The sequence below is a fragment of the Sceloporus undulatus genome, chromosome 6, assembly GCF_019175285.1.
Source record: "Sceloporus undulatus isolate JIND9_A2432 ecotype Alabama chromosome 6, SceUnd_v1.1, whole genome shotgun sequence".
Classification (NCBI taxonomy): Eukaryota; Metazoa; Chordata; class Lepidosauria; order Squamata; family Phrynosomatidae; genus Sceloporus; species Sceloporus undulatus.
This window is the reverse complement of record NC_056527.1, coordinates 128,959,718-128,982,723: the sequence shown is the minus strand read 5'-3', so window position 1 is coordinate 128,982,723 and position 23,006 is coordinate 128,959,718. Positions and strand designations below refer to the sequence as shown.

At 40.1% G+C, this 23,006-nt stretch overlaps 1 protein-coding gene across 9 annotated transcripts in view; it reads right to left on the bottom strand.

Annotated features, from left to right (window-relative positions):
• CAMK2B (calcium/calmodulin dependent protein kinase II beta) overlaps positions 1 to 23,006 on the bottom strand; it is a 165,160-nt gene that overhangs the window by 41,873 nt on the left and 100,281 nt on the right. For 5 of the 9 annotated variants that reach the window (XM_042477024.1, XM_042477025.1, XM_042477029.1 and 2 more), the window contains exons 7-12: positions 19,396 to 19,498; positions 19,206 to 19,289; positions 17,708 to 17,802; positions 15,288 to 15,410; positions 14,665 to 14,748; positions 10,875 to 10,917 (exon numbers count right to left, since the gene is read on the bottom strand). In XM_042477024.1, coding sequence (XP_042332958.1) covers positions 10,875 to 10,917; positions 14,665 to 14,748; positions 15,288 to 15,410; positions 17,708 to 17,802; positions 19,206 to 19,289; positions 19,396 to 19,498 — 532 coding nt within the window. Of the gene's footprint in view, positions 1 to 8,327; positions 8,403 to 10,874; positions 10,918 to 14,664; positions 14,749 to 15,287; positions 15,411 to 17,707; positions 17,803 to 19,205; positions 19,290 to 19,395; positions 19,499 to 23,006 lie in introns of all 9 variants that reach the window. The other 4 variants (XM_042477023.1, XM_042477026.1, XM_042477027.1 and 1 more) reach the window with 1 other exon arrangement.

Here is a 23,006-nt window from a genome sequence, read left to right as displayed (position 1 = left end):
TATTTGAAGAAGTCTATACAGATGTGTGTCCAAAGGTGAGCTGTATGTTAAACCTCTAAGAATCAAAGCTGGTCTGAAAGAGGCATTTTTGCCCATGGTTTTTAGATTCTTCCCACTTCTGTCCTAGTTCCCAGAGTTTGCAGGTTTTTGCAGGGCTCCTGTAGCATACAAAATACGTTTAGCCAGACACACTACAAAGAACTGTGTATCCACTATTTAACTTTCAGCTGCCATCCACAAACTTTCTTTGACAATGGCACAGTACAAACTGTGCAAACATGGCATGCTGGCGCCAATTTTAGGGTTAGGGACTGCGTGGCAACTGCATGGTCCCTAACCCTAAAACGGCGCTGTGCCATAACAATAGTGGCGCCCCATGTACACAGGTGCCACCATTGTTATGTAAGCGCTGTGCGGCAGTGGTGCACTTGTTACTTTGGCCCTGTGATGCAAAAAGAACCCAGTTCTTCTGGATTTTTTGTCCTCTGGAGGGAAACTTATGTGGTTTGGCAGCTGTGGCTTCCCTCCAGAGGAAATTAGGCCACCCTTTTTGGGTGGTCTGTTCTGCACCTAACTTTCTAATCAATAAAGGGATAGGTAGAGTGTGTCTTTGTTTTACTTCTATATACCCTATGGGTGTTTAAAATACTTTCAAGCCTTTATATTAGAAACATGATATAGGGGTGCTCATTCTTTTGACTGATCCAGACTCTTCTGCATCTTACACCCCAATGTGTTTTCAATGCAGTCTCTCACTGATGAGTCCCAGATCCGTGTGGCTTCAGTACAGCTGTTGAATCATGAGCCCTTTCAGACTAAGAAAGCTAGGGATCAAATTATAGGACTCTCAGGAACATTTCATGTTTTTAAAATCTGGAATCAAGGACCTACTGTTTACAAAACTTTCCTTATCACTTAGCTATGTCGGCCCTACACCCATCCTGCCAGCTAATATATATGAATACAAGGCAAACTATGTTGAAAAAGCACTCTTAGATATACCAATTCAATCCTAAGCCTCATTAAGTTAAATGGCGCTTAGTCCTACTTTTATGAAACAGTCTTCCACAAGCTGGCACTCTGTAGAAGTGTAGGACTAACATTGCCAACATCCTCAGCCAGCCACTACAGCCAATGGATATGCTGTCAGGGACTGATAGGAGTTGTAGTCATTGCTTACTGCACAAGGTGACACCCATCAGAGGGTGCTCATCATCCTTCTCAATGCTGTCCCGCTCCATCACTGATGGCTCCCTCGCCTGCCTGTATTTTCTCTCTTTCTCTCAACACTCCCTCCCTGCCAAAAGACAATCCTACTAGGAAGCAACCAGCAACCATTGAATGTTTATGTGTGTGAGATACATTCAGGGCAACAGAACAATCACCACAATTCTACCTCTGGAAGCCCTTCAAGAGAGTGCCTGAAGAGGGAATGTGTATGTTTGGGTACCATATTCTCTGCTAGAAAGGGACACACTGGAAACCTGGGAATCCCCTGATTAGCTGAACATGACCAGGAAAAAGATAAACTGCTTACAGCATAATATGAGTATTTACATTTGAGCAAATATGGAAACAGAGCTCATTGCAGAGGATTGCAGTCTTAAATTGGTTTGTTTGATCTTGTTTGGTGGGAACAGGAAAGAGAGGCTTCTCCATGGCATTTCCCTCCCTAGAAAGGCCAGGATGGCCACATCCCTGCTCTCCTTTTGGCAGCAGGTAAAAAACATTTTTATGCCATCAGGCTTTTTGAACCTGTTAGGCTTTTACATGCTGTGCATAGTTTTTAATACGTTTTAATATATTTTAAATGTATAATCGTTTTAACTTTTAAAATTGTTTAACTGTTTAAACTTTATATTTATACTGTTTTTAATTCTTTTGCATTGCTTTTAAATTGTACTGTTTTAAATTTGCTGCTAGCAAATTTGGGAGAAATTGGGTATATAAGTAAACAACAATAACAACAATTGTCATTGTTATCATTGTTATTTGATTTCATTAAACTTGTTCAGCACCACTGGCTTTGGCTGCTGTGTTGAAACCTCAGGAGTATGCTTAGCAGAGTTTTCATGACATAAGAGCACACCCATCTTAGATCTCATACAGTCCATTTGACAGTAATACATTGAGGCATTGTTCATCACCTGTACATATTATACTTTTCAGTACAGAAGATGAGGTTCTTTTCAGAGGAATGGTACGTTTTCCTTAAAGAAAACTGTTTTTAAAAGAGTGAACCTAAGTAGCATAAAACGGAGATCAATATGATAAATCAGTGACTAATGTCTAGATTGTGTAACCGTCTGGATTGTATGAAATTTAAAATAGGTATTCTGTTGTCTTGTGAAAAGAGTGCTAAGGAAATTGCTTAGGTTTGAACACAGCAGCCCAAGCCAATGGTGGTAATAAAGCTCAAAACAGTACAATTAAACTGACCCAACGAAGTAGCTTTAGACTGCCCTGAGCCCAGTGGGGTGTATCAGTGAGTAAACATGCATAGGATTATGCTGTAAGCAATTTATCTGCAGCTGTGGTATAGATATATATGTAACATTGCTGCTGAAAGAATTCATCATTCCCAAAGTGCTTAACATTATGCCAAGGTAGCTTTCATGTCATAAAACACATTAGTGCAGTGTAGTGCAATGCAGTGCAGGAAGGCATTTCTAGGAAGTGTAGCCGAACCGAGAGTGTGAGGAGACATAACACAATCACCCTTAAGGTGAGAATTCCAAATGCCATTTTTTAAAAGAAATATTTCTGCATGCTTGTCTAACAGTAGTAAAACAGACAGTTTCAGAGAAATAATGGCAGCTGTTTTCTGGTCTGGTGCAGCCACCTAATGGCTGCTGTTTTCAGTGCCTTCCCACACAGGAGATTATCAGATGAGGGGGAAGTAAAAGGCATGTTCCCAGTATAGGAGTTTATTGCACACCCCCTTGGGACAGGGTCAGGGCGTGATGAAAGGGAGCGGGATGGGAACAGAAAGGGGCAAGGGACGCATTTTATCGCATGCCGGAATGCTGTTGATGCTGTCAGAATTTCACATTCCGTTCCTGATCTGCTTTTGAACAGTTCCTGAAAATCGCCTCCTTTGGGACGGATCAGGAACGGAATGGGAACTTCCAGTGGCGTCGGCAATCATGCATTTATCATGTGATAAATGCATGATAGCCCCTATTCTGTTTCCATCTTGCTTCCTTTCATCATGCTCCAATCCCGTCCCAAGGGGCTGTGTGATAAACTCCATAATTGTGCAATTGCACTGAAGATTTTCAGATGACATTGCATTCATCCAGGACTTATCCCACAAAGATCCAGGAATTCTCCAGCAACAAACCATTCATGGGGAAGTCCTGGGAATGGTTTAGTTGCAGGAGCATTCCTGAATCTTCATGGGATAAGTCCTGGTTGAGAGTGATGTGTCTGAAAATCTTCAGCGCAATCGCATGATTATGCCGGGAGTATGCCTTTTACTCCCATCTTTTCCCCCTGTCTGATAATATCCTTTGTTTCTTCTCCTGGAGTTGGGGGAGGCAACCAACACAGGATCCCTCCATCCACCAGCAGCTCTAACTCACTACAACTATAGGATAGCTGCCTGCCTGGGGATAATAATAAATTGCCACACAGGGGTGACACCAATCCTAGTGACAACACTGGCTGTAGTCCTATACCTGTAGATAGCAGCAAGTTGAGGAAGGCTGGTGTATAGGATTGCAGTCTTGAGTTGGATGGTTATATGAGTGCCTTGTGTGATCAGGCCCGATATTAAATCAAAATATACCAAAAGGCTGAATACAGCACTATACAGAAAATGTACGTAACGTTAAAGCAGTGCTATTTCCAGGTAATAACAGGCCAAATTCTACTGATATGGCTCGGGGATTGTGTGGAAGTTTTATATAGCTGCCATCTATCACTTTTGCTGAATTCCCAATCATCCAAATCTATTTTCAGCCTTCCCTTTATCTGGAACCTATTTTTATTTCTTATTTTACACCCCTTTATTTCCACACTGACTCCTTTGCAACGTATAGCCAAGTTAGACAGATTTAAAACTCTTTAAAACTTCTCCTTGCCAAATCGTCATTTTTTTCCTGCTTTTTTGTAAGCTTCAGTGGGCAAAATGTATTTTGCCCAGGTTCCTGAGGAAACTTTCAAAAGCAGAGTCATTACAATAATTGCAAAACATTTGGTGATGGTAACTGTGAACTCTGAGGAGTTGGTATTTTAAACCAAAACAATACGCAGTGTGTTGCTGTACATTTCTTACTGGGTTCATTTCACTTCATTTTGCTACGCTGCAACCCTAAATAATATTTCCAGAAAATATTGGCTGGATTAGCTCAGATTAGCCCACACCACTGCTGCCATGCAGACCACTCTTCCCACATGCAGTGCCAATGTGAGCACAGACATAAGCAGAAGCCCTTACCCATCTTCAGAGGAACAAGTTACTGTATACCAGACGAGGTCCTGGAGCATGCGCCTAGATTGCACAGAAGTCATGCACCATTTACCACATTCAACCTGCAGGCCAAGCTGGGGTTCAGACAGGGCAATGGCTAAGACAAGCATCCACTGGAAGACTGGCATGAAAAAGGCATCAAGGAGACCCTTGTCTGCATGCCCAAAAACTGTCCATGAGAACTGGATACAGAAGGGGCCTGTTTTCACAACTAAAGCCTTCTTTTGTGGCTAGTCCACCCCCACCCCTTATTTTCTCTATACTCTGAGCTGCTTCATTTTTTCAGATATATTTTCCACACTACCTGTGAGCAATAAGCACATATATAGCATGTTAATTTTACAGTCCTTATTTCATTCATCCATATAGTAACACTTCCAGCTTGCTATTTTTACTATTTTACACATGGATGACTGAGGCTAACTTATAAAAATTGTCCAAATGGGTCTATGACTCAGCTGCTGGCTGGCCCCTAACCAAAAGAAATTAAATAAAATCTAAGATATAATGACATAACTGAAGATAAGAACAAGCCTGATATTCATTGCACATATCTAAATCAATGAGAATATCTCTCATAGAGTCAAGTGCAGTCACAACTGTAGAAATAAACATTAAAAAATTACAACTGATTTCCTTTCTGGGACAGGTATTGAGCCACATCTGCCAAGCCTAACTGATCTCACTCCTGAATTAAAACAATTCTTTTTAGATCACAATATCAGGATGGCACAAACGTACATGACAGAGAAAATTATTAGTCTGCAACACCCTCACACTAAAGAAATAAGAAATCAATAAGTCTGGTCTCAGTGGAGTCCTATCTGAACTCAATGGTATAAAAGTATTCAAAGGAATAGCCGTGTTAGTCTGGAAAACCAGTATGCAAAGAAATCTTGTATCTCTTTGAGATTAACTGAAAGAGTGAAGTTGGTAGCATGAGCTTTCATAGACTTCAGCCTGCATCTCAGGCAGTAGGCTAAAGTCTATGAAAGCTCATGCTACCAACTTCTTTCTTTTAGTTAGCCTCAGAGGTGCTCCAGTATAAAATCATGGCTTTCTCCACCATACCTAGGGATGGATAGGGCTGCCAGGTTGAATATGGAACAGGGCTTGTGTAACTTTAATCCTGAACAGATCATGGAGGTACTGCAAAGCTTCATCAAGCTGAACAGAGGTAGCCATCCTCCTTTACTTTCCAAACCCCAACTTGCAGCCACAGCTGTCCTCTCTCAACGTAACTATTGCCTCATTTATGGAGAGCAGCAGGAAGGGGCAATCCATTCTGTTCTTGTTGCTAGTATCTCTCTATATTCTCCACATATAAGACAATAACTGTGATGGGACAGCTGCGACTGAAATTTGCAGTTTGAAACATAAGAGAGGATGGGTACCTTTGTCTGGTTTGACTGAGCTTTATGATACCTTCATCTTCTTCACGATCTTCACAGGATTAAAGTGAAAGAGATACTGCTCTATAACCTGGCAACCCTAGGGGTGGGCATCTGTTAGAGGTTATAGGACCTTGTAGCATCTTTTTAAAAATTGTCTCCAAATGCCTTTGGGGGGGGCATGGGGGTCTTTTTGTAACAGGTTTGCCCCTCTTGATCCATTTTAGGTCCAAGTGGCGGGTGTTTTTAAACAAAAGGAAGTGATTGAAAGTCACTTTCTATTCATGTCTTATTTTTTTAAAGGCTTGTCCTGGATCTAAAGTAGCCCAGAGGAAGACAGAAATATGTAAAAAATGCTCTTACACCCCATAAAGCGTGTTTGAGGTCATGTGAGGGCAAAAGGATTGGAAGAAAACCACAATTTTCTTTACCTCTGGGAGGCCACATGTAACCTATAGGCCAAACTTTGTTCATCCTTGATCTACCGTAACTGATGCATAAATAGAAGCCCCAAAAAAGCTAAACCATGAAACAGATACTAAGGGCCTATAGAGACTGGGAGAAAGGGGTGGATCGAGGCCGCCCTTTCTCCCCGGGATCGTGGCCGCGCCAACTAAACAGCGTGGCAATGATGCGCTGACAAAAAGGAGCTGTGAAACACAGCTCTTTTCTCTGCCGCTGCCAAGGCGCCCTAAGCACCCTGGAGTGGCACTGTGATGTCCCTCATGCGCCACACTGTTTGGACACGGTTCACGAGCTACATCATTGTCGTGCATGCCATGTAAATGACAGCACGCCAAGATGATGCCCACAGAGCACGGTAGGGCTCGGGAGCATGTAGACGCTCTGCTCTCCCGAGCCCTACTTTCGGCCCCAAGCCGGCACAAAGTGCTGGTCTGTACCGGGTCTAAACTTACAATAATGCACAGAGTGCATGCCTTTGTGGGCAAGAGCATATCACTTTTAGAAGAACATCACACCTACAGGTAATATTTAGGTGAGCTTTAGTTCTGTGTGGGAAAGAACCTAACTTCCTCCAACTGCTATAGCAAGTAGTGGCAAAGCAAATGATGACAAAAACAAATTTTTGAAGAATACATTACTGCATTGTGAATCTATGCATTCCCAATCAGTGTTAATAGCCAGGAAGCAAAGTACACAACATTCTGTAATTCCTGTGAAAGGATCAAAGGCAATTTGCCTGTGCTTGTTAAAGAAGCAGCACCCAAAGTGTTGCCATGACAAATGGAACTAAATGTCAGCAACTGTGCTTCACTGCTGTCAATTAAACGACTCCGGTACAGTTATTTTGACGACTGGAAAAGACAATAACTATACTGTGAGTATTTAAAGATGCAAAACCATTTGTCAAATTGTCAATTTGTATAGTTTATGAATAAAACATCTGATCAGGGGTTGGAATCTCCATCCCAGTCAAGACATCATCTTTTTCTCCCCTACTCCTACATAGCTTTGCTCTGGACATTCATCTGGTCCACAAACACTGAGTCATCCCCACTCCTTAAAGGCAACCAATGTCTCGGAAATGAAAGGTCACCTCAGACAACTTAGCTTCCCTACAAAGCCTTCCAGGACAAACTGCTAGGTAAAAATCCATAGTCAGTTCTTTTTGGAATGGCTTTCAGATGGTTCAGAAAAGCTCCCCAAGTGATTTCATTCAGCAAGTGGCATGGCCAGACAAAAGCTGCCAGATGGAGCTTCTTAATGTTTACTTAGGAATTGGCACTATCTGGATTCAAAATACTGCAGAACCGCATTCGCCAAGGCAGTTGCTTTTCCTATTAAGATGTTAAACCCTTAGAGCTTTTGTCTTGTTTCGTCTCATTTACTGATAGGCAAAATCAGACCTTGAAAAGTTACCCTTTTGGACTACAACTACCAAAATGCCTCCAGTGATCCTGTCTGGGAAAATTCTGGAATTGTAGTCTAAAAATAAGTTTCCAAAGTTCTGTGTGAAGTGCTTCTTATATAAGGAACTGACTTTTCTTAAAAGCCTCTAACCTGCTTTTCACTAATAGTCACTTATGACACTTTATTATATATATGGAGGCATATTTGGAAATATTCCACAATAATGCCCAAATACAAAACTCCTCCAAGAAAGCAGTACCACTACTAATACTAATCGCCCCAAAATAAAGCCACTATCCACATCCACTAATGCTTTTCTTTCTTAACACTCAGAACATGTGAGTCTTACTGATGACCTTGCCATTACACTGTTTCCAAGCATTAACCTGATGGAATGAGCAGGAATTGGCACCACTGGCAGACAAGACACTTCAGAGGTGGCACTGACAGTATTTGCTGTTATAAAAGGGGTCGCCCTAGACTTTCAAACTCTCAAGATGAGATGAAGTGCGTATGGTGAATGGGACATCATGCACTCATTTCAAAGTGGCAAAGGGGAAGTGAGGAGGGTCTCTTCTGGACACATCTACCTTGCTCCACCAAACCCATGGTGGCACCGGAGGCTGCTGCAGACATTGTGGCAGGAGCGGTGGTCTGTCTGCCCACTGTGAGCACCAGGTTGGGAAACAAAGAAATAAAGGATAGCAAATAGGAAAAGGATGGGGAACAGTTAGAGAAAAGCAGAGAGAAAGAGAAAGACAGAGGGAAAGTGAAAAGGGGAAAATAAAGGAGACAAAGGAAGCAGAAAAAGATTAGAATTAAAGTCGAGATGTAGACGTGACTACTGGCAGCAAATGTGCATTTACTTTTACACAATCCACGGATCTTTTCCATCCAGTCAAAAGCTATTCCTAAATATCTTCTTCCTCTGATTTGGAAAACTCACCCACGCAATGTAAGGCTAGGAACAATGTAACCTGGTCACAGGATCAAGAGCAGACCCAAGAGGATATTTCTTGATGGTGAATCTTATATGTCAAGGAAAGGCATGGAAGGGTAGTCATGCCATGAGAATTAACCCTATGCTGTGAAATGTACAAGGAATGGTAGGATGTGTAGAACATTAAAGAATAATTCTTACTGCTGGATCTGAGATTGCTAGAGTTGGAAAACATCATGCGGTGGAAGAAGTATGTGATCCATGCACCACTTCTGAAGTTGGTTTCAAAGCTTCCTTAGTGTGTTAAGCATCATGATCACATGGTATTTTAATATTTAATGATTCTTCTGCTTTTTAAAAATATGATTCTGTTAAGCTTTTGACTGAAATATCAGCAAATGTCAAGTTTGGAGGCCTCTGAACTAGGGATATTGTTCACTCTGTGACTACAGAAAAGTTTGTAGAATTTGGCAGTTGTTATAGAATTACTCAGGGAGGTTGCAGATGACAGTGCATAGTACTTGTCACCTAGTTTCCAGCTGTAAAGATCGGGCAGGCATTCTGTCAAAGTTAAAATTGCAGGAGATTCAGTGAATTTCCATGGGCACCAATAGGCCTGGAACAGAAGAAAGTCTGGTTTTTATTTTATTTGCCAAAAATTACTCCTTCTTCCAACAATCTTTGGCCATCTTCCTCTCCATAACATTTTCAAGATGACACTGCTTCCAGTTTCCCTTCCCAATTTGATTGCTTCCCAATCAAAACCAATTTCTGTCCCGAAATTCTTAACTCCCACCAAAAGTAGTCCAAATTCTGTATTTTGAGTTCAGCTTTGTTGTTTTTGACATAATATTGTTTTATGCAGTTTTAGGAGAGTTATTGTCCCTGCTTAAAGAATTTAGTTCTTGTCATTACAGAATATGGATTGAGTCATTGCTGTAAATTCCTGGTGCCTTGATTAGGCCCATGAACAATGATGGGAAAATAAAGCCCTGTAAGACAGTGAGGAGGGAAAAACAGTGTGAGTGGGTGGATTCTTGCTTGAGGAATCTACTCAGCCATCTTACATTCTCAGATCTATTAAACTCTAAACACTTCTGTCACTTTTCTAGCCAGAGGTGATAGTTCATCTCCCCATAACAAGAGTACTTTTTTTTTTCATTTACAGAATAAATGCATCCATGATGATGGTCATGAACCAAAACAGGAAATACCATGGACAAGGGAGAAGACATTTTGCATGTACTTTTGCACTGCAAGGTAAAATCAACCAGACGACATAATACACCATGTGTGTTCACGAGGTGATCGATCATAACATTATATTGCCAAGACACATCAAAATAAGATGACCTAATAAAATTGAGAAAGTACTCTAATAGCAGGAACATCATTTCATAGGTGAATGGAGGGAACAAAAAGCATCTGATGGAGTGGGACAAGGGGCAAGATTTGCACTAAGCCAAAAAGCTATTGGATATGTTCAGAATTAAGTTGCAACCAAGTGTTGTGTAGCTAGAGAAATAAGTGTGCTTGAGGAATAAAAACTACATGTAAGCTGAACGATGGGGGTAGGAATTGGCCTCGTTGTTCAATGGCAACCTGGCATCAAATGTACTAGGGACTGGGCTGGTAGGCAAAAGAGATGGAAACCCTTGGCCACATTTCTGAACATCAGGGTTTGAATCAAATTGTTTTGCCTACATTTCCCTTCTGTAAGGGAAGGAAAACAAGAGGCAAGAAAGAGAGTGTGTATACAGAGGCAGGGGAGGCCAGCAGGATTTTAGCCAGAGTTTTTGAAGAAAGCCTGCAGAAGGGCATTCCAGGGCATACTCGGTTTCTCTCTTATTGGTTTGATGTCCAGAGAAGGGCTTGATATCCTGTCAGCAAAAATAAATTAGTTTGTGTTCTGCTCCTGGTCCCAATATATAACTTTCCACATCACAATCCTGTCATGGCAGAGAGCAGCAGGGTAAGAAGAGAAAGAGGATGGATGTCACACTCCAAGCCTAAGGTTAATTAATAAAATCTGCATTAGAGGAGCCGCTTTGACAGTTGTCGTGTTTGTGAAGCCCTCGCTTAAACGCAGCCTCAGTTCGAACATGTTTTTGTGTTTTCTTTAATTAAAAAGGGAATGGAAACTACTGAGGTGTGAATATTTTTCTTTTCTCTTCATTAAGCAAAGCAAAGTTCTCACCTGAAAAGTTTCTTGTTGCCAACATAGTGGTAAGAATTGCACCCTAAAAGAGAAAATAAAGACAGTTTTTAAAATATATATATATATATATATATATTCGCACAGGGGAGTTTTACAAATTTTGACACACAACAGAAGCTTATTGAGGAAGAGAGGGAGAGAAAATAGTGTAATCATTTTCTATCGTCCTATATTCAGGTTTCTAAAATTGCCTGTGACAGACCTGGGACAGAGGCGTTGCTCAGTCTACTAGAAGGTTCAGCTAAGAAAAATCTTGCCTCAGTGCAAAAGACTATACTGGAGGATTTTCAGAGGTCGAAGGATGACTGTGATCCTGGTGTGTTAGGATGCCTCCCTTTTGCATTTTAAACATTTCCTATTACCTGAGAATGAAATGTTGAAGGGAAACAGTCATGTGGCGTTTAGCTCAGACAGCACAATGTGCCCACAATTTATGCAGAAATATGCTTTCAGAATATAGTTGTGACTTCAGTTTAGTGGGTAAGATGGTTTAGTGAACATATTTCATTCTCTAATTTAACAGAAGACTGTATGAAGAGACAAGTTGCATCAGACAAAAGCCCCATCTGCTCCAGCATTCGCTTTACAAACTAGCCAACGGGTGTCCTATGTGGAGTGCAACAGCAGGACCTGACTGCCTTTCTGCTTGTGCTTCCTAGCAAATGATATACAGAGGCATGTTTCTCCTGGTACTGCAGAGTATATATATCCATTATAACAAGTAGGGATTCCTAGCCTTAGATTCTGTGAAATTGCCAGATCCTGTTGTCCAAGCTGGCAGCAATCCCTTTGGTGAATTCCTCAGCATAACTATACATTGTGAGAGCAAATGCTTATTTTAAGTTCTTGAATCTCCCACCATTCAGCTTCACTGGTTGACCAGGGCTTTTAGAATTATGACAAAAGGAGGAGGGGGGAAAACCCACTATCCACTTTTCCCACATCATACATTATTTTATACTTTTCTGTCAAATCTCCCTTTATCCCCCCCCCCCCCCAGATAAGCAGGTCCAATGTTGTAACTTTTCCTTGCCTTACATGGGGGTTGTTCCAGCTCTTTGATCAGTTTGGTTGTGTCTTTTGTCTGCCTTTTCCAACTCAACAGTATTTCTTTTCATGTAAAACAGTCTTATTTTCCACAGCTGTATCCTATCTAACCTCCAGAGAACCCCAGGAATTCTCTCATTTTTTACAACACCGGGAAGAATTTAGGCTGAGATGCACTCAAGGATAAGCTGTGAATTTTACATGGATTCAAAGAAATTTATGTTGCATTGGAGGGCAACGGAAATGGTGAAAGGTCTGGAAACCATGCCCTATGATGAGAGACTTGGGGAGCTGGAGATGTTTAGCCTGGAGAAGAGAAGGTTAAGAGGTGACACGATAGCCATGTTTAAATATTTGAAGGGATGTCATATTGAGGATGGAGCAAGCTTGTTGTCTGCTGCTCCAGGAAATAGGACCCGGAGCAATGGGTTCAAACTACAGGAAAAGAGGTTCCACCTCACCTGACAGTAAGAGGAAACCACTCTCTTGGAGTGTGGTAGAATCTCCTTCTTTTGAGGTTTTTAAACAGAGGCTGAATGGGGGTGCTTGGATTGAGCATTCCTGCATAGCAGGGAGTTGAATTGGACAGCCCTTGTGGTCTTTTCCAACTCTGTCATTTTATTATTCTATATTACTGGACTATAACTCCTAAAACTCTTGACCACTGACCATGCTGGGTGGGGCTAGTCAAAGTCCAACAAAATTGGGGGACCCAGCTTTGGGAAGCACTATCTTAACCACTACATGGCTCTGACTCAGATTAATTTAACTCTGAATCCATGTAGCTAAGGAGTCCAGCCATCTGGTGTGTGGTCTTCCTCTCTTTCTGCTGCCTTTCACCTTATTGTTTTTTCCAATGAGTCCTTCCTTCTCATGATATGACAGCCTCAATTTAATCATCTTGGCTACTAGGGGTATTTCAGGCTTGATCTGTTCAAGGACTCATATGTTTGTCTTTTTTGGCTGCCCATGGCATCCTCAGCACTCTTCTCCAGCACCACATCTCGAATGAGTCGATTTTCTTTTTATCTGCTTTTTTCACAATAGACCATAATAGTTCCTTTTAATAATCAGATTCCAACCAGAATAGTCAAAGTTTCACAAGATGATAAGACACCCATGCTTTCTTCCTAGGCATTACAGTATCTTTATTGATGGTAGTTATCAGACAATTGAGAACCAGCATGCGCTTCTGGACTACTACTCTGGAGACCAGGGTCCAAATCCTTGCTCAGCCATGGAAACTCACTAGGTGACCTTGGGCAAGTCACATTCTCTCAACCTCAAAAGAAAGCAAAGGCAAACCTCCTCTGAACAAATCTTGTTAAGAAAACCATAAATCAGAAACGACTTGAAGGCACACAACAACAATAATAAAGAATCTATAATACTGTTCATTAATTAAGACTTGGGTAGGAACCAATAGGTACTTTTGGTTGTAGGTCAGTGGCCCTTAATAGGAAAAAAAGGTTCCCTACGTCTGTCTTAAACAGAAGTGTCAAACAGGAATTTTGCAATGTATCAAGTGGGCATTATCACGCTTATAAAAGACTATCATTAATTACTGTGATTACCGGACTATGATGGCAATGGCAAGAAGGTAAATAGCGAAATTCTTTTTAAAAATCATTTGCTTATTTCTTTACAAAGTTATTTCAATGCTGTTTTATTCATAATAAAGGCTACAGATAGGCTCACATTAAAACATTAAATACATAAAAATACAGCTTAGAAAGACAAAATGAAGATTACCAAGGACATGTTAGACCAGGCCTGAATTTTAGCAATAGATGCTGAAAGCCATCATGGAATTTTAGGAACAACTGAACAAAAAGGATTGAGGGCATGGACTGTGTAATTACTGTATTTTAATTGCACAGGATGGATAGACATCAAGGAAAAATCACAGGACACAGATCAACACAGATACATAGCAGGACAAACTGGGCATGTCAATAGTGGAAATGAATACTGGGGAACTTTAAGAGGCAGAGATGGACTTGAATACAAAATGTTTCAGAAACCAAAGGAGTGGAAGGAGATAAAAATGACAATGAACAGTACAGAAGGTAGTGGTCAAGGGAAGGTGGGACGGGGGCATTTTATCATCCGAAGAATCACAAAGTGTCCATGGAAATCTGAAAGCATCTTCAATGGAACCTAAGAGACAAAATTCAGACTGAAGAGAACTGAAGGACCGCAAGTGAAGGCTGTGGTGGCAGATAACATGAGTCCAAAAACTTTAACAATGTAAAAAGAGGGAAATAAGATGATATAGCAATGGGGTTGAAGGAAAGTGTAGGTCTAGAAGGAAATGGGTGAGTTCAGAATAGCAGACAGGGAAGAAGTAAATTGGAGAAGAAAAGAGAACAGGGAAATTGTGAGTGACATTCATACTAGATTGTGGCAATCTTTATTTTGAAGATGATAAGATAAATGACAGAGGAAAAAAGAGCTAAATTAAAACATAAGGTGTGATTCAATGATAGAGGAGAGATAATAATGATTATGAGAAGACTCAATCAGAGAACAGAAGCGGACTTGCTTGACATGAAAAAGAGCAAAATGACAGAGACACAGAACCACAAGCACAAAATCATTTAAGTTATAGTACAAGTCTTAGAAAATAAATTCATCACTGGAGACTGCTATATATTTAGACGTGAAGTTCCCCCCCCCCCCACACACACACACACAGTTGCTTACACATATCTAAAGTTACCTTGAGCTTTCTTCTGGCATTGAACTTTTTCAGACACTCGACAGTCTCCTGTCTGTGCATCATGGAGGCCACTGTTGAACGTTGCTGAAAAAGAGGAGGGAAAAGGAAAGTAAGTATAATTTGGTCAATGTTAGAAGCTTAAACTCTAACTTGGTACAAAAATCAATACACGGAGGTAAGAGAACTGCAGCAAAAATGACATATGTGTCAGGGAGCATGGATAATCTGAAGACTTACATTGGACATTATTTCCCATAAATCCTGCATGAGTAACCAGGGAATCTCTTATTATGTTTAATTCTACATAGAACTAATATCAGCCTATGCCAATGACCAAGTCAATGAACTGGCCAGGCTAGGTAACGGAAAATGTAATTACCTATAGATTCCCCAGCCCTGCTATAATGCAGGCCATCTGTCGATAGCATCACACTTTACATGTTGTGATAGCGATTATTGTTCTTTTGCAAATGCTTGTTATACATAGCCTTAAAGCACAGTAACATTTGGGATCTCCATGGGAAATAGAATAAGGACATCTGGAAAACTCTTCAACTATTTTTATTATGTAGGAGCAATTTAACAGCAGACGCTGATAACGTTGAAGCACAAATGACACTTACACAGACCCATGGATGTTTTAGAGCTTCATGAGCTGTGATTCTCTTTGCTGGGTTGATGGTTAGCATTTGATTTATGAGGTTTTTTGCTTCAGGGGTGACTGTATCCCACTCAGGTGAAGGGAACTGAGGAAAAGAAGATGTTACAGGAAGGTTATGTTTGTGGACACATCAGGATCATTTCCATTGAATAGGCCAATATTTCCATTTAAGCCCTAGGCAACCAAATGCACCAGAGTATACCCAGACTCTAAACTCATACCAACCAACTTCCTAATAAAATTTCCACTTCATTTTCTCATACACACACACACATAGTATATAGATATAATTTTACAACTGTAGCAATACCGTATCTACTTGCAAATGACAACACTTTTAACCATTTTATTATATGTTTATCATTATTTTAATTTTTGTTTACCACCTTCTCTTGGGAATATAAGGAAAAATACAGATTTTTAAAAATTGCCAATTTTTGTCAGTTTTGAGTCTGACATAATGATCATAATGATACAATAAAACTGGAAACTTCAGATAACTTGATGAATCAACCATGTGAGCCGGTCTACCCATATTCACAAACTGGAAGCAGAATCCTAGGTTTGGGATTGGTGCTGCTCATGTGTGGTTTTATATTTGGTTCTTATTATGAACTGTTTTTCTTATCTTGGCTGTATCTCACCCATTCTATTTTATTATTTTACTGGGATCTTGAATTCCACATTTTCTTTTTGTTCAGCATCTGGGTAACTTTGATTATTAGATGGTCTAAGAATGTTATTTTAAAAACCAATATGCTCCAAGGTTGGCCCATGACATTTTGCTTCTGAAGGCAAAGGACAAGATGATACTTCTCATTGTTCCATATACAACTGGCCTGGCAGCTGAATCTTGCCTCAAGAATGGCAATTCTTGTGTTGATAGTAGCTGGCAACTGGACATGGAATGGCTTAGCTTCTTGCACTGCATCTAAGAGCAAAGGGGTAGTTTTGGGGTCAAGACAGGCTTGCTGCTTGCAGTTCTTTCCTCCAAATGAGGGAAATGTCTGGAGATGAATGGCTGATGAGGTGTCATTGCTTCCCTTCATCTGATATCTATTGCCTAAGGCCTTATTTCGCCTTAAGGTGTGGCTGTAGTAAACAAGGAGAGATTTGTTGAAGGGATGCAGAAGCGTAGGAGTGAATTTTGTTTCTAGGATTGGGAGGGCTGTATCTCTAGAACTGGGTGGGCTGTTTATTCCATTGCAATGAGGGACCAAATTCTCCTGAAGAATGATAATCTTTCAGATTGAAATGCAGTGCAGAAACATGCAGACCTGTCCAACTACACCAGTAAGTTCTACCTGGAAAGGTAATATGTTCATCCCCAGGATGAACTCAAAAAAAATTAGGTCTAATGCAGCCTTCTAGCCACTCATAGTTGCACACTCCTGTAATAGAAAATACTGAGCTTCATGGCCCAGTATTTTATGTATCCTATGTATTTCTTATACGTATGTATCTTGCCACGATATATTTGTAATGCTTAGATCTACTCACTTTTTAACCTCTTCTCCATCCCCTTGTTTTGATTAGTGAGATAAAAAAGGAAGGAAACAATAGGGTGTTTTTTTTTCTTTTTAAAAAATAATGAAATGACTCCCAAATTGATCTGGGGCACACATTACTGTGCCATTAAGAAGGGGCTGAAGTGTACCTTAAAAGTTAAGATAAGCAAAGAAGTCTTTCTGGATCCTCATGCCATAAGAAAACCCAAAAGATAGGTTCAAACATATAAAATTATTCTATTTATTAAACCATTGCACCTCTGCTATCCTTTCTGAAAGTATTCTTTTAATGCAAAATTTCTTTGGAAATTGAATGATCCTCTCAAAATGTTGACTTAGGTAATTCCAGAAATATTCCATGAAAAGCTGACTTCCTTCCTTTCTAGCTTTTATACATCACTGTTTGCCAATTCAGATGCAACAGCAAACAGTGGATGACCATAAAAAGAACAGAATGACATGGTGTGGGTGATGTCAACCTTCATTCATTTAATCCAGAAGTAGACAACCTGTGCTCCTCTTGATGTAACTGATCCACAAATTCTGCTCAAATATACATTAGGACATTTAAATCCCTACTAAGTTAAGTCTATTGTCTATGAAGCTCGGTAAATTTTGTCTGTGATATACCTTGGTAGCATTTAGGACACACTTCCATTTATCTGCCCTGTATGTCTGCATTCTAGTGTATGGGTAAACTGAGACGGGATTTGAAGCTTCTTTCACCAAGAAGGGAGGTGTGCATATCCTCAGGCACAGTATCTAATTCCACAAAGCAGGAATTGGGCAGAAAGACCCCTGACACCCAGTTAAGACTTAATCAACAACATAATGGAGACCAGAGAGGAAACAAATGTAATAAGCCGCTACTCACATCATAGGCTCCAGCCTTAATTTGTTGGTACAGTTTGTGCTGATCCTCATCCCAGAAAGGAGGATACCCAACAAGTAAGATATAAAGTATAACACCTAGGAGAACCAATGGGACAACATAAAATTTAGAATCTAGTGCCTTCAGGTCTTGGGTGACTGGACGATACAGATGGAAATATATTGCCTTCCCCTAAATGAAAAACAGTAGACAGTCCTAGATCTTTTCATACTGACAATTATACTTTTAGAGAAGTCAAAGAGAAGAGGGAAAACTCTTAATGCAACATTAGCTGTCAACTGACTCTGCTGCTCTTTGCTCAGGATAAAGCATATACATTGTACACAAAAGCTCCCAGTTCAGTCGCTGGCATTTCCAGACATGGCTGTATGAAACCCTGAAAGACCTGCTGGGTAAAGTCCAGAATAGCTGATGCAAAATCAGAAGAAACCAACATTGCATTAAATGGTTTAGAGCAGTCTTCTTGTGAAATAATTGGCACTTCAAGGCACATATGAATAACCATAAGATAATTTTTTTGGTTATTCCTCCCCCCCCCCCAAATTTAAAACAAGTGTTAGTGTGGCACTGCAAAGGACAGGGTGCAGAGCACTGTAAAACAATTGCAAAGAAGGCAAACAAGAATCTTTTCTCATTTTCTTCAACAAGTTTCTACAGTTCCAACAATATTTTCAATAACTTGTCTAAGACGTCTACATCTATTTGCTGTCTTCCCTTTTCTCCTGAATTTATAGCTGCAAAATCCTTCAAAAAGAATAGCCTGAGCTTCTGCCCATTGTTGTTTGATGGCAGGTGAAAGGACAGTTGCTTTCCAAGTGGTTACTTGCTGTGATGAGCGCAGGACACCAAGTGAGAAACTTCCATTGGTATCCCTTGCCCACATGAAAATAATTTTACCACATATCTACATGCTCAGCAAAATGCAAAGATGCAGAGACATGGTGCACTTCTTTTCATCATCCAATCAAAAATCCACCAAACAGTGCTATCTTTATTGGCCAACCAAAATGAACAAAATGCACAACAAAATGTCATTTTATTGCTGTACATTTTTCCCATTGTTATATAAATAAGTCAGAGTAAAAATATAAGGAAGTATTAATACCTCTATAAATGAATTTCATCTCAACCAAAGATAGGTCCTCAGCTTTAAAATTTATATTCAGTGTTGCATGTTCTCAAGAATCACCTCAGACAGTGCGGCAGATTACTTCTACATTATGTAGCCTATTGGTGGGCAACTTGTGGTCCTCCACAAGTTGTACTTCACTTTTTATTATTCCTCATCACTGGTTGTGCTGACTAGAAGTAGAATCCAACAACATATGGAGGGCTATGCTTTCCCACTCCAATATGTCCATCTGTAGCTGGAAGGTCCTAGTCTTCAGAAATTGTTTAAAATGGAAGTCACCATTGCAACTTCATGCTTTGACTATTACTTGAATGAAACATTGCCTAATGTCAGGCTCCGTAGTCTTACCACATGCCCAGATATCCACAGGTTTGCCATATGCCTCTTTGCGTAGAACTTCTGGAGAAAGATAACCAGGGGTGCCTGCAAATCCTGGAGGGGAAAGCAAAATAGCCAACATGTGTGTTTGCACAATTATTGGGTTTGCAAATCAAGATGGAAAATGTGGTGGTGGGAAATAATTCTGTCCAGCACTCACCAAACCAGGCTTGCTGATCTCCTTGCACTTCAATCGCCAAGCCAAAATCTGCCAACTTCACTGCTGCCCCTTTGCATTTGCTGGCCAAAAGTAGATTCTCCGGCTGTCATGGTGATCCAATTTAACATAGGATGCCATTTTAATATGAGTCATATATTGTTTTGGTTTTGTTTAAAGTACAAAAAAAAATGAGGAGAAAGAAACAAACAGAAGAAGAAACAGCAACAACAAACAGTTTGCAGAAGACAGTTAGAAATTTGCAAAAAGCGTGAGATAGAGAGAAAGGAAGAGAGACAAGCTATTATCTGGAGATAGCCCTGTCCCATAGCCAGGATACGTGGGAGAATATTTTATGGCTGTGCACCATTGTGGAGTCCAATGCTGGCGGAGGGCTTAAAATGTTAACCACATGACTAGCCAATTTGCTGGTTCTGAGACTGATTTAGGTACACAATGAAAGAGCCAGTCTTATACACTGAGAATAACAGTGCTTCCTTCAAAGGAAGCATTCATAGATTTGCAGTGTCTGGGGTCTAGAATTGTACCCTATGCCTAAAATCCCCCCCAACTCTACTCTATATAAGTGCACCGTTATTTTTGCTTTTATAACTGGCACTTACCAGGAATTAGGGGGAAATATGTAATACATTCAGAAGTCTAAGTCTATTTCAAAAGGGGGATACAGAAAAATGTTGAGTCCCTTTCATCATTTACAAGGATTGCCCTCAAAGGTAATCTATCTAAGGCAGAAACTAAGATGAGTAGTTTGTCTTTAATGTGTTTGGGTCAAGTAAGAGAGGTTGAACTCTTCTGTTTCTGTTGCTCCATGGAGTGCCCTGGGAATAGATTCCAACACACAAAAGCAGCATTCTAGCTTAGAAGGATCATCGGCTTTGTTTATTTCACACTATAGTTGTGGTGTTCATTCTTCCTGATCTGATATAACCCAGTAACATGTGACACCTGATATACCTAATCCTAAAAACTGAAGCTGTCTCTTGTGATTTGATCCTTTATCATAAAGATGTACATTCTGAGAGCGTTTACGTTTTGGTCATGGGCAGAGCTAGTGAAAAGCTTTTGCTCATGGTTAAGGTTTGCCTACCCTGTATTTAGGATTATTATGGAATTTTCTGTCATCATGTAAATTTGGCTATTAATCCTGATCATAATTTCCCCTGCAGCACATGGCTTTGCTCACTTGAGCTATCTGTGCCCATTTTGTTCTGAAGCCATATAATTGTTATGGCTCTGCGTTTTGCTTAGGAATATACTGTGTCTGGAAACCACAAACACAGGTTGGCCTAGATGCTCTTTTAAGTTTTATCTAGCAATTTTTATTACAATTATAGAGAAGTGGGATATATCTAATAAACTGGCATTATCATCATTTTATGGTATTGAGGGAGCATATCTCTGGCCACTGCGTCAAAGAGAGAGAGCATATAACTTTGCTCTTCTGGCTTTCCAGTTTCCAGCTTGTAAACTGACAACAACACAACAGACAACATTCTATCCACTGAGCATGCATACAAAAGGGCTCCCCTTCATTCCATCCTTTGCTTGGACCTTGTTGCTGCATCAGTTAAGGTTAAAAAGATATGGTTTAGGTCATATTTTTTCCTGCTGTGCCCCCAAATATGTGGTCTAGAGACTTCCAGATATATCTGCTAGAAATCAGCAGAGACAAAAAGAAGCTGATGATTAAAATATCCCCAAGGAAACTTTGGCAATGTTACAAACAAACAGGAAGGGAATGTGTGCCAGCTCTGGCAATGGATTAGAGACAAACTGTGGCTGCCGGTATCTCAACATACATCTTTGTGAAAAGGTAATGCCCTGCACATCATGCACATTTCTTCTTAATGCCTTAAGGAAGGACACCAGAACGAAGACACCCCAGTAGGATTAAAGCAACCAAAATTCTCCAGCTCAAACACTATCAAAATCATCACCACACAAAGATATTATCCTGATTCGTAAAGAGCAAGTCTTGAGGAACACAGTAGGACTTACAGTACTTCTCTGTTAATACTCTCAGGATTGTGCCGCACAGCTGTAAACTTGTTTTGTACATCTATCTTCTTTATTCAGCCTGAGAAGATTAATTCTACTAGGGAGCCCTGCTGTCTTTCCCCTTCCTTTCCGATGAAGTCAAATCCCAAACAGAAGCCTCCAGTTCTAGAACTAGAATCTAGAGACGAAAGATGCATGGAGTTTAAAAGACAACAACAAAGTGTAGCCTTTGTGTAGCAAAGTGGAGTTTTATTCCATCTTGCTTCTGAATGTGTGAAAAATGCCACTCTTATTCAAAATTAGTTTCACATTGACACTACTTGTTTATAACTTCTAGCTCTTACCCGCTCACAATATGTTGTCACCAAAGGTCCAGTTCAAGCCTTTCTATCATTGGGTCATGGCAGCGCCTTCAGTACTATTACTGGGTTCAGAACGGGACATATTTCTAAGATATGTTCTTCATCCCACCCACATTACCATTTGCAGTTTCTCAACTGTATTGCTCCACAATTGGACATATTCAAGCTGTAATAGCTTCAGAAAGCCGTATTACCACATGGAAGACCAAGCTTCATGGTATATGAAACGTCCATTCTGAAGTATAGTGTCACTGGGACCTGGTCTGGTCATGACTCCCAAATGGTTTCACTGTGTCTGCTCTAAATATGACTGCATCTACAACCAATCCTATAAACCTAACAACAAAGTCAGCTTTACACACTTTCTTACACCATGCCACATCCTTACTGACCCCATTTTTCAAAAAAGAAATCCACAAATTGATAAACAGACAGACGATCCAGGAAAGCAACTGTGCCAGATATTCGTCAGTAAGAAACAAAGCACCCCAGGAAACCCATTAGATGTGGACAAAGCCATCTTTTGCCACACACAAAAATACTTCTTTATCTATTTGCAGTATTTATTTATGACTCTGTATGCTAAAAGCCAGCACTCATACACAGATACAGAATATTTTCATACTGAAAGGCTGGCTTAGATGTTGTCTTAGGAATTAATATATGGTACGTGTCATGTTCCTAATCTGTCTAGGACTAATGTACCTTGAAAAGTCATTTTTAGACATTTAGGTCTGGCTGAGAGTGCCTTCAGTGAACATTGTGGAGAAATACATAGTCATTATTATAAATTATGCAAAGTGCACCTCCCTAAAACTGCCAGTCAATCAATCAATCAATCAATCAATTGTTAACTACAGTCATAGACTGTAAACTACCTGTACTTTGTCTAGTCCAGACTAAATGCTGGCAAGCACTGGGAATAAAATCTACACAAACATCTTTGGGCAATTTTCTGGTACCTTCAAGTATTCCTTGACTGCATTCATTCAGTTATTAATCTATCTCTTTATGAAAGCCTTAAAAATACATTAACAAATCCAACCAGTGTAAATTAAATAAATTAATCTATAATTCCAAGCAACTAAATTGGCACTAAATTCCACTATAACCAAGTGGACATGCTTCCAAGTCATTATGTTTATGATCTGGGCAAAATACTATCTAATATCATGTGCAACATAACATATTATCAACTAAATTTCCAATCAGTTCTTCTTGTTTGACATAAGG